This window comes from Haliaeetus leucocephalus, unplaced genomic scaffold, assembly GCF_000737465.1.
Source record: "Haliaeetus leucocephalus isolate CR32 unplaced genomic scaffold, Haliaeetus_leucocephalus-4.0 Scaffold556, whole genome shotgun sequence".
Lineage (NCBI taxonomy): Eukaryota > Metazoa > Chordata > Aves > Accipitriformes > Accipitridae > Haliaeetus > Haliaeetus leucocephalus.
The window spans coordinates 942,286-954,143 of record NW_010972992.1 but is presented as its reverse complement, the minus strand read 5'-3'; the positions used below and the strand labels follow the sequence as shown (position 1 = coordinate 954,143).

The following is an 11,858-nucleotide window of genomic DNA, read 5'->3' as shown; positions in this document are numbered from 1 at the left end:
CCCCCCCCCCCACCCGCCTCCTCTCCCTCTCTTCCCCCTTGCCTTCCCTCAGCAACGAAGGTTTTGGGAACAGTGAAATGGTTCAACGTGAGGAACGGTTACGGCTTCATCAACAGGTGAGGGGGGCCGGGGGCGGCGGCGGATCCACACGCACACCCCCGCACACGCACCGGCACCGGGGGGGAGAGAGGGCTCGGGGCGGGGGTGGCTTGTGCTCGGGCCTGGCAGGCGTCGGACCCGAGGCGAAGCACGCTTCTGGGAGCGGGGCGGGCTCTGTCACCTCCTGTCACCCTGCTTGGTGACGCTTGGCAGGAGAAACTTGTGGTGTGTCCTGCCTCCATCCCAGGGTTTCTCGCCCTTCGGTTTTTACTGGGTTGGCTTCTTAGTGCTTTAATCTTAGCAAGCACCTTGCTCTCAGGGAATTTAATTTCTTATGTGGAAGTTGTTGGGGTTTTTTCACGGTGGTTTGGGTTTTGGGGGTTTTTCTTTTTTTGCTCTTGGGGTCTAAAAGTCTGCGGGCTGTTAGCACACGCACAAAATATTTGTTCAAACTCCTGCATGAAGTTCAGGCGTATCAATGTAAGCAAAAATTGCTTTGAGCGCTTGGTAGTTAAAAGCACGCTCTCTTGAGGAAACCCTAAATGTATAGGGAAATGAGCAAAATTCAGATTTCTTATATATTGCAAGACTGGGGTGTATAAAGGGGTCTCAAGAAACAAGTGCCTAGAAGGTTCTTTTGATGACAGTAGTTGATATTTAAAGAAGAACTTGAGCACTTAGTTGTGTACATACTTCAAACAGGCCTGTCAGTGAAGTTATCCAGTAGTGGAGGAGTCTTGGAATTGCTCTGCAAACCAGTTCTGGAAAAATGGGAAATTCTGGTACCAGTCAGCTCTGGAGGGCCTCTTTGTGAGTTGTATTTTGCAGAGGCCATGTTCTCTTAAACACCTAGTATTTCAAACCCACTGTTTCAGAATTTGGCAGAATATTTGGGAATGCCTTTTCAGGGAAGCAAGTGTAGATACTGGTGCTTTTATTGGGCCTTTTATTTAGGTTCCTTTTGTATACTGCTTTTTTTTCTTTTAACTCTATGTTACCTTATGACCCAGTCTTAAGTGTCTGCCAAGCTCCCTAATGGGTTTTGCGTCTGCAGCTTTAAAAACTTGACTCTTTGAGTCTGCCCAGTTTGCACTCTTCATGTAGGATTTAATGTTAAATGTCAGGTAGTTGTTGGTGCTGCAAGCTTTAGCGTCTTTGGCTTTTGTAAACGTGTATAAAGTCATAGGCCACAAACCCTACCTCTAGGGAAGGCTTTTTTCCTGTTTCCCTCAGTAGTGGAAATGCTCAGTGATGTGAGTCAAGCGAGGAAGCAACAGCAGCTAGTTAAGACATCCGAATGGCTTCCCCAGTCGTTAATTTGGCAGCTGTTTAATCCCTGAGGTTGCCATTTTTAATGAGAAACCCAGTGTGATCTCGTGTTATCAAGAGATTAGAGCTGCAGCCTGAGAACTGAACTGGAGGACGTTTCCTCAACTCTGGAATCTCTCTGGCTTGCTGCAAGGGAAACTTTGCGGGAGCTCCTGCCCTTGCTTGTCTTTGCTTCGGCTGGGTCTGCTTGCAGCTAAAATTAGCTTTGGAACTAAAATTTAGCTTTGATGTAGGTGCACGTTAACTTCAGGTATTTCCTGTTCTTTTGACGTTAAAAGTGGATTTCTGTTCTGAAATACTAGCTTGAATCCTGAGTATCTGTCAATTGTTTCTCACAGTTGTCAAAATAATAAATGGATGTGTAGGCCACTGACTTGGTCCTCTTACCATAATTGGAGCTGCACATTGATATCTGGATTTGTATTTAGTGCTCTGCTGGACTTAACAGTGGCGTTTTCTTAATCCGTCTGCTTGTCTGATTCCTTTTTTTTTTTTATTGTTACGGATTAAAGATGTTGAGGGGAGAATCATTTAGTGCAAAGATAAGCTAAATGGCTTATCAGACCTTCAGAGTGGGGGTTTCTCTTATATCGTTTCAAGCTTTCTTTGAGAAAGTGATCACTATTGCTGTTATACCATCCAAGTGGCAGCACACTTCCTGCTTCTAAGTGTGCTTGCTGGAAAATGGTGTCATGAATCCTGTGGCACGCACTGGGCTTTAAAATTGACCAATGTGTTTTTTAACTAACTGTGTAGACACCTTGAGCCCTATCTGTGTAACCGAGTCATTCATCGATCTAAACATCCAACATCCTCTTAAATGGAAACTGTGTTTTCAAAGGGACTTTAAAAACAAGCATCTGGTGTGGTTGCCCAAAATCAAACTTGGGCAAGAGCGTAGAGCGTCCGCGCTTGCAGAGCACAGACGATGAGCACTTCCTACCACCGTTTTTCAGTTGAGAGTGAAGGAAGGTGCGAAGTGCTTTTACTGAAAACCTGTTACTGGGTCTTTTGAAGGATTTCAGCTTTTGGAGCATCTGGTAAGAGATTGCAAAGAAGAAAGTATTTAGGCTCAAGCTTTGCAAGGGCTTCTGGGTGCTGCATCATGGGGCCTTGGAGATAAGCTGCCTCATGACGTTCAGGCTGGCTCTGCTTTCTTGCCTTCTGACTACCTTTTTCCAGTAACATTTGAGGCTTGTAGGCATCAATTCCATGAGGAAACAGGGTGACTTATTTTTACTGGTGCTGTCTGACAGAATAGCCATAGCTTGGATTGAGTTTTTGGAAAAGTCTTAATTGTCATTGTCTCATTTTGAAACCAGTGTTGAGGAACGCTTGGCTTTGTCTTAAAAAAAAAATTCTAAAAAATGTCTGTATTCTGTTATCCATACCTGTTAAGCTCTCCAGCTCTGAGCACATTTTCACACAAGCTTGCTTTGCAATGTCTTTAACCAGTCATTCTAGGAAGGAAAAGCCACTTAGCTATTGATTCAAACCGTTCCATAGACTAATGAAACTAATACCGCAGCGAGGTTCAGTTGGCACCTTGTGAGCTGGGTGTGTGGCTTTAAGTTTGTTGTGAGTGGTGGAAATGGCACATACAGTTCTCAAACCAGTGTGGAGGCTGTTTCGGCTATACCTCTTAATTGCAGAACAGAAACTTTTTGACTTAAGTTGGTACCATATTCTGGTTGTCTGGCCTCAGCGTGGCAGTTGTGGAAGCTGCATCGTGACCATGCTGAAGGATGCTTTTGGATCCTTGTAGGTACAGACTTGAGCTGTTTTCTGTTTCTTGTGAGGGGAGAAACCCAAGCTCTTCCCTCTCTGTGCTCACAAATGCAGCTTGACTAACCCTGCTGTCTTCAGTGTCAGCTAGTGTTGTTGCTCCTTAAATGAAGGAAACATCGAGGCTGAGAGGATGTAACTCTGGAGAGATCACGCACGGCTCAAGTGGTGATATCATGGCCTGTCTCAGAGATTGCGATAGCCAATCTCCCGTGCAGAGCACTACCAGAAATGACTGACTGGACACTGTCAGGTGTTCTTCTTCAAACACCTCCATCATTGGGATGTGAAGGGTAGAGGGGTGTGCAGGAGGGGGGAAGAATGCTTTCACATGTGACTTACTGGATGGACTTCAGCCTGTGCTGTGAACCTTGCATAGGCTGCCTGACAATCTCTTCGCTTTGAGCAGTAAGCTAGTATGGGACTAGGTGAGAGCAGGTTGAGGAGCAAAGCTAGTTGTCTTGACATATCCATGTTTTGTCCCCACCCCAAACAACTGAATGTACTGTGCATTTCATACATGAATTTCAATTTCCGGTTGTCTTGCAGGAATGACACCAAGGAAGATGTGTTTGTCCATCAGGTAAGACTTCCTTGAAACAGAAAGGTTTTACCTCTCGATAACTTGCTATGTGTGACCCGTGTAAGTAGGCTTGAAGTTGTGAAAGAGCCTTACGTTTTCCAAGAACTGTTACTTGAACACAACCAACTGTTTCTCACTATTGGATTGCAAGTAGAGCCTGCTGGCTCTGGGGGTTTTGCATATCCACGTACATCCATTGTGAGGACATGAGATATGTGGGGTTGAGTAGGCTGATACTGTATAGTGATGAAAATTGCACTGTCTGCAGGTATGCTCTGTTGGCTTGGGAATAACTGTTTGAAGTCCAGTTAAGTTGCCTTGTGGATTCATATAGTTGTTAAGTAAGCATATGGAAATAAAGTTAAATGAAAAGCTTGCAGCAGGGAGAGAAATTAATTGGGCTGTAATAGGGATGAAGTGCCAGTGAAGATTTTTGGTTTTAGGCAAAACTATTATAGAATTTAATGCTCCAGGTTTTCAATGAAAGTCTGCAAACATTTTAATAGGCATTTTTTCAATTTAACAGATATATACACTTAGATATAATGTATGGTGAGCCTGTAAACCTCTGGAAACTAGACCAACTCTGTTTCATGGAGCAGGTTGGCCTTAGTTTAGTCCTTTGTCTGCCTCGTAAGGCTGCAACCAGCAATGTGCTTTTTACCCTTTCTGTCTCAGGATCTCTCATTGTGAAGCAGCCCACAGAATGTTCTTAGTGGAGCGTGGTTTACTTCTGGCATTTAGGAGTCCATGGATTGTTCTTTTGTTTTGAGTTAGCGATATACTGCTGATGTTGTAAACAGAAAGGGAGGGAAAAAAGTAACTCCTGGAAAGTGTTTTGACTTGAGTTTGATTTGCCAGCTCTCACCTTTTTGGTTGTGCTGTGTCTGAGTTACCTGCTGTTAAGATGTAGAGGCATTTGTTTATAAAAGGTTATTCTGTAATGGGCAGTGGAGAAGGGCCAAGCGACTCTGCTGTGTTTCTGTGTACTGAGGCAGGAATATATACCCTGAAGGGGAAAGCATTCAGACTTTATTACTCGATTTGCAAGTAGGGTAACCTGCAAGTGACCTTGACTGACAAGTCAGATTTCAGAACTTGTCATGTAACTACTGTCTTAGGTTTCTAAAACCACAGTTTGGCAGTGATTTGTTTTAATGTAATCATTTTCACGATAAAACAGTTTTAGGGGTCTAATCTGAAAGAAATTGGCTTGTTTAGGGAGTTACAGCTGTGTATGGTTTTTCCTATCCCTGTTATCAAGCTTAGGTCTCCTAAAGAGCTGTTAGACTCAGCTACTGTTGTAATAAGGCTTCCTGTCTTTCCCTAAAGTCACCGCTTTATAGGCTGAGACTTGTGGGCATGTTTTTCCATAGACTTTGTTCCGTTTGGGGAAAAAAAATCTAGTCAAATTCTGTTGCTGGTGTTTTTTTGTGAAGTTGTTACACTTGTATTACTGTTCAGTTAAAGTGTTTGATAAGCAGAATGTGGCTGAGAGCAGTGCATATTGAGTATTAACTCATCTGTCAAAAATGTAATCCACTGCTGAATAGCACAGAAAATTCAGTGTTTTCTAGTAATGTCGTTTACCATGCAGATACTGATACAAAGGCTTGTCTGGTGCTGACACCTTGGAAGGGCTAATCCTTGGTGTATAATACCCAGCTAGAGTAGATTTGTGATTAATTGGTAAATACTGTGGCTGAAGCAATGGTATTGGAAGCCTCAGAGAAAGAAATCTTTTGACTTCTGGCCATCGATGTAGGGACATGTAGGTTACTGCATGGTGTGGTGTGGGAAGTGGTAGAGGGCTGGAAGTCTGAGTGTCTGATTGGAAGGGCTTATATACTGGTGTATAGACTTCAGAGGAATGTATAAATACTGTGGGGGTGTTGTTTAATGCTAAACTCTGGTTAGGAATACTATGGCCAGTGTGTATTGTGGGTTTTGTTTGTTTGTTTTCAAACTGCTTTTTCAGCTAGGAGACAGCATGTTGACAGATGTTTCCAGTCAGTGATAAAGCTGTTGCACACTTCAAATAGGCCAGAACTATAGTAATACAGGTAGATTTTATGGCTTCCTGGATTTTCACAGTGGTTTAATTGCTTTTTCAGGAGTACAGGTCTTCTTCCTAAGATATGAAATACTCAAATTCCTTAATCTTTTTTAAAAAAGTCTTCAGATATGCGAAATAGTATTCTCATGCTGTGCCTGTAAATGTAATTCTGTGATGTTGTGTTGTTAGACTGCCATAAAGAAGAATAACCCCAGGAAGTACCTCCGCAGCGTAGGAGATGGAGAGACCGTGGAGTTTGATGTGGTTGAGGGAGAAAAGGTAAACATATCTCTTGGGTGTTAGAGTGTGCACGGAAAACTTGGTCTGCAGGCTTTGGTGTGGTGCCTGTGGTTTGAGTCGATGCCTGATGACATCCAAAGAGATGAATGGTTTTTCATTGCTTTACAATGTGGATGTAAATCGTTGCTCAGTACTAAATTATATTATGCTATAACTGATTTGATGCTGACTGTTTACCTAATGCTATCCCCGCTCCTTAGGGTGCGGAGGCAGCTAATGTTACAGGTCCTGGTGGAGTTCCAGTGCAAGGCAGTAAATACGCAGCAGACCGTAACCATTACAGACGATATCCACGTCGTAGGGGTCCTCCACGCAACTACCAGCAAAACTACCAGAACAGTGAGAGTGGGGAAAAGAACGAAGGAGCAGAGAACATACCAGAAGGTCAAGCCCAGCAACGCCGTCCCTATCGCAGGCGGCGGTACCCACCTTACTATATGCGTAGGCCCTACGGGCGTCGACCACAATATTCCAACCCTCCCGTGCAGGGAGAGATAGTGGAGGTAACATTTGGTTAAAGTGTGATGCTAAATTGGCTTGATTGCTTTGGAGCAGGGTGATGAGATGCTGCTTTTTGTCGCTATTTTGTAGATACTCAGGATGGTTTTGGTAAGGTTTGGCAGTAAGATGCAACATTGGAGCAGAAAAAACAGAGGGTGTTAGAATTTGTGTTAACTTTCTATATGATTAACTGGAAGAAACACAAATTCCACATTGTGTGTACTCTTGTGCCCTAGATGGCTGCCCGCCTTGTTGTACGCCTCAGACTTCGCTTGGCAGCTGCCTTGTGGCCATCTTCCTCACGGCTTGACTAGTTGTGGCGTTAATAGGCTTTTGCGGGTGGCTAAGATGGTTTGTTGCCTTGTGTCTTCCAGGGTGCTGACAACCAGGGTGCAGGAGAACAAGGCAGACCAGTCAGGCAGAACATGTATCGAGGTTATAGACCACGATTTCGCAGGTATGCTGCAGATCAACTTACTTTTTTTAAACCATGCCTTTTAGCAACAGAGACAGAACATGGTGATGGTCAGATGCTGCATTTTAAAGCCTAGCTTGACTTTCAGGGGTCCTCCTCGTCAAAGACAGCCTAGAGAGGATGGGAACGAAGAAGATAAAGAGAACCAAGGGGATGAGACCCAAAGTCAGCAGCCACCTCAACGTCGGTACCGTCGTAACTTCAACTACCGACGCAGACGCCCAGAGAACCCTAAACCACAAGATGGCAAAGAGACGAAGACAGCCGAACCACCAGCTGAGAACACGTCCGCTCCCGAGGCCGAGCAGGGCGGGGCTGAGTAAATACCGGCTTACCATCTCTACCATCATCCGGGTACATGTCCCGAGGTTCTTGAGGATATGATTTGATGCCTGGCTTTTATTTTCTTTTGATGCTTTCCTTTAATTTTTGCCTTGCAAGGTTTGGACTGTTCTTGCTCATGTTGTAACTGAAGTGGCCACACTTGTGAGCGTGCTCGCTAATGCCTGCAGAACTGAACTGTGAGACTTTGCTGTACAAATGCTGATTAATTGGGAGGACTTGGTTACAGGCTTTAGTTTTCATTGATAGTGTCACTGCCTGGAATACTGTTACTCTAAAAATCTTGGCTCTGCCCAGTGGTTCAGGCTTACGGCAGTCTTTGTCCACCCAGGAAATAGTAATTCCAGCAGTGCTGGTGTAGTGACTTGAAAGTAGCTAGGAGAAGCAGGCACTGGCATTTACTCAGCTCTGTACGTGTCTGAGCTTTTATCACTCGGTCCCAAAGGGGAGGTGAATAGCATTAAGACCTCAAGGCATCAATTTCTAGGAAGCTGACACAGAAGTTGCAGGAATCTCTCAGTAGCAGCTTTTTACCTAAATGAAAAAGTGCTGGAAAAACTGGTGGAGTTGGTCCTTTTTATGGAGCACCCAGGGTGCCTATGGTTGAAGTACTGTGGTACTGCTGTGGCTTGCTGCTGGGCAGGGTTGCATAAAGGTCGATGTGAAAATGTTGTTTTCGTTGTGAGGTGGACTGGCTGTGATTTGCCACTTGCTCGGTACTGTCTTCTGGTGGCCAGTTTTGCTAATTTGGGAGTATTTTCATTGCTAGGACTCCTGTTCAGCTTTTTTTCTTCTGGCACTTTCCTTGTTCATTCCTCCTCTCTCTGCCTCTGTATTTCCTCTCGCCAGCGTTCATACCCTGTTCCTGTTGTGCCTCGCTCATCACTCATTGCCTGGAGGGCAGGCGAACGGAAAGATGAGTTTAGGCTCTGGTGGGAGCGATAACGAATGGTCACAATAATGGGGTGAACAGGGAACGCAGGAGTTGGGCATGGAGAGTAGCCTGGTGTCAGCAGCAGCCGCAGAGCAGACCTTTCCCAGCTGTGAGACCGTAGGGACTCTTCAAGGGCTTGGGTGCTGCTGGATTTGTCGTGCAGGTGGATTGCTCGATGCCTCTTGAAGCCTTGCTGCAGTGTTTTCTGTGCACTTGATGTGAACCTTTGTTTTATGCTGGTGTTATCTTAATGGTTAACGCCTGCTGGGTGAATTCCGAGTATCACGGGCTTCAAAGAAGCACTGAGGTGATGTTTTGGTTGCTCTTTCTGTCTGGATAGTACTGGAGAATATAAATGGTGGTTTCTGTGGACTGGGCAGTGGCTGACTGAAGCCATGCTGCCTCCATTAGACACAGGTGGAAATCTGCCCTTCAGATGTCTTCTGAATATCTTCTGTTGTCCTCCTGCCTGCCCGAGGTGGCTTGCAGTTGATGTTCCCAGACCTGGTCCCACAGCGCTGGTCCGTGTGTGTCTGTGGAGCCCTCGGGAGGCCGTTGGGGAAGAGGCTGGAGCAGGAGGCCAGGGAGGGGAGAGGCATAGGCAGGATTCCTTTGGGTTCAAATTCAGTGTCTTCTCTTTCTGGAGTCCTTTGCATCTTGTTTGCTTGGAAGATGGCAGTTTTGGCCACTGAAAGTGGGCTGATGGTGGGGCTGTGGTGGGCTGATGGAAGAGCTGCAGGTGTTTTTTTTGTTTGTTTGTTTGTTTTTGTTTTTTTCTGTGGGTGTATGAAAGTTAGCTCAGTGAGCATTTGTGAATTGCAGGTGAGTGTTGGTAGACCAAACACCTGCATAAGTCTCCGACACCTGCCTGATCATCCTTTTTTTTCTTTTTCAGTTTAGTCATCAAAGAAAAGACTTAAGAAATGAAGAAGAAAAGAAAATGAAATTCCAGCAATAAGAAATGAACAAAAGAATTGGAACTGAAGACCTTAAGTGCTTGCTTTTTGCTGTTGACCAGATTACTAGAACTATCTGCATTATCTATGCAGCATGGGGTTTTTATTATTTTTACCTAAAGAAGTCTCCTTTTGGAAACGATAAACACGTTTTTTAAAAGCCTGTTTTTTCTCAATATACCTTTAAAGGTTTTTAAATTGTTTCATATCTGGTCAAGTTGAGATTTTTAAGAACCTCATTTTTAATTTGTATGAAATATACACCTGATTTTTTCAAGTCAAACTGCAAGCATCTGTTAATAAAGGTCTTAAAGAGTTACCTTGTGTGCTTGGTCATTTTAAACCTGCTTTTGTATGGAAGGGTTTAAGTTAAGTGTTCATAAAAGGTTTTGGGGAAAATAACTGCTTTATTTCTTCAGCGTACACACTGTTGGGGTAAAATGCAAAAAAAATTAAAGTAAAAAAAAAAAGTAATTGGGCCTGACTGCAGCTGGGTGGGAAGGCTCTTGGAGGGTGAAAAGGGGAGGTGCTTGGTGTCAGCCCGGTGTGTTCCCAAGAGCAGCTCAGCTGTGTCCCTGCTGGAACAGGGCTGTTGCAAAACTGGGGTGGTGTGAGGGGGCTTCAAAACAAACAAACAAACAAAACCCCCCAAACAAAAAACCAAACCCTCAAACTTGTTATTGGAGGTGTGCAGAGCACAGCTACTCCTGACTTCTTACATTGCAGACTTGACGTCTTTACAAGTGTCTCTCACTCCTGCTGTGTGGGAAGGGGAATCGAGGGAAAACTGGGGGAAAATGGCGGTTCCCAGCTGGGTTTGGAATGCAGCATCCTTGTGTGTGCGGGCTTGGGCTTAACTGTTGTGCTTGGCTCCCTGCGGGCCCTTTTCCTCTGGAGAGGTGGGTGTTGGAGAAGCTGGATTGCTGCTGCCCAGAAGCCTTTTCAGGTGGTGTCAGGCTCCTCGTGTCCCTATGGTGACTTAACGGCGCAGTCTGCTGTCATGCTGGGGGTGAAGGAGCAGAGAGACGGCCGCACCTCGCAGCAAAACCACTTCTCGCTGCGCTTAGACCAGCGCTGAAGCCGCTTTCTGCTCGCTTGGCCTCACCCAGCCCCGCAGCTCACTGTGTTGCGCTCGTACAATGCCAGTTATAAATTACCAGTAACATCGAGGAGCACCCAGTGGGTGGGGTATGATTGTCTGATGGCAGCTTTTGAGAGCTCTCCTTTTTATGCACTAATGAGCTCTATGCTTGTATCATGCAAATGATACTATGCTCTTTTTAATTGTTTTCCTATGCGCTCAAGTGCCAGCCATTAAATGCGCAGGGTTTTGCTCCCTCTAAACACCTTCTAACGCGCTTCTGACTGCCCATCCTCTAGATGTGTCTGTCCTTTGGACCGCAGCCATCCTGCTGTTCAACAGCAAACTGTCAGTCACGCTCTTTAGTTCTGTCACACAGCTTTAGTGACCGGATTTCTTCATTTTTCAGGTCCTTGGCACATTGCTTATTATTATTGCTAAGGATACCGATGGATTTGATCCCATGCTGTGGGACGCAGCAGTGGGCCGGTGGTGTTTCCACGTCGCACCGAAGCAGGGAGCTGCGATAAAGTGATGGGTTTGCTGCCTTTCAGCTTTGGGTGAGATTAGAAACGATGTCCCCGTCTCCCCTGGGAACAGATGGCTTGGGAGGACCCTTGCAACTCCTCTGGTTTGGGGGTGGTGGTGTTCTGCAGCCTGCCTAGGCTACAGAAGTGCTGCTGTGAGTCTCTTCTGCACCTTTCCGTTGTGGGAACTGGCTGTAGCCCTGCGGCAATGTCTGCTCAGGCTACAGGCTTGGTCTGCTGTGTCTTTTGGGGTCACAAAGCCCGTATCGGGGAGCTTTCTGCCCTGCTTTCCTGTGCTGACGTGGTTTCTGTGTGCTAACCTTTGGGTGGAAAGTAAAGGATAAGTATGAAGACTGAGCAGTCAGCAGATGTGGTGGGGGGGGTGTTGGTGGTTTTGGGTTCTGGTTTGTTTTCATAATGGTTTGCAAGTGAAGAAGGATAATAATTCACTTGGAAAACAGAAATCCCTTTTTGACTTCAAAACCCAACTCTGCAGGTAGAGCACTTCCATTAGGCTTCAGACTGACTCACCTCCTTGTGCCTGACTTGTACGGCTGCAGCGTTCCTCCAATGGTCACCCCATGACCACATTAATAAATGCTCCAGGCTGCTAGCTTTACCCAGTTTTTAAATGCAAACCTTGTGCTGCACAGTTTCTGAGCGCAGGGGCGGTTTCCCGCAGGGCCGCCGGCCACGTGGAGTCAGTGTTGCTCCGTGCAGAAAAGGCTTTCCGCTAAATTCCTCCAAAGCACCAGCTGAGCAATGTCGGAGGAGCTCCTCTGCCCTCAGCGTCCTAACAGCTTCCCCAGGCGACTCAGGGGGCATCTTTGCTTAAAGCAATGCTTTTCTGGGGTTTATTTCTATAACACCTGGCTGGAAGCGGGGAAAAA

At 45.6% G+C, this 11,858-nt stretch overlaps 1 protein-coding gene across 4 annotated transcripts in view; it reads left to right on the top strand.

Annotated features, from left to right (window-relative positions):
- The window catches only part of YBX1 (Y box binding protein 1), a 10,375-nt gene extending 696 nt beyond the window's left edge, over nt 1-9,679 (top strand). Inside the window, exons 2-8 of one of the 4 annotated variants that reach the window (XM_010577170.1) lie at nt 53-116; nt 3,763-3,796; nt 6,042-6,131; nt 6,353-6,655; nt 7,028-7,110; nt 7,235-7,482; nt 9,300-9,679. In XM_010577170.1, the coding sequence (XP_010575472.1) occupies nt 53-116; nt 3,763-3,796; nt 6,042-6,131; nt 6,353-6,655; nt 7,028-7,110; nt 7,235-7,451 (791 nt within the window). In that variant the 3' untranslated portion in view covers nt 7,452-7,482; nt 9,300-9,679. Of the gene's footprint in view, nt 1-52; nt 117-3,762; nt 3,797-6,041; nt 6,132-6,352; nt 6,656-7,027; nt 7,111-7,204; nt 7,483-9,299 lie in introns of all 4 variants that reach the window. The other 3 variants (XM_010577169.1, XM_010577168.1, XM_010577167.1) reach the window with 3 other exon arrangements.
- Nucleotides 9,680-11,858: the final 2,179 nt, after the last annotated feature.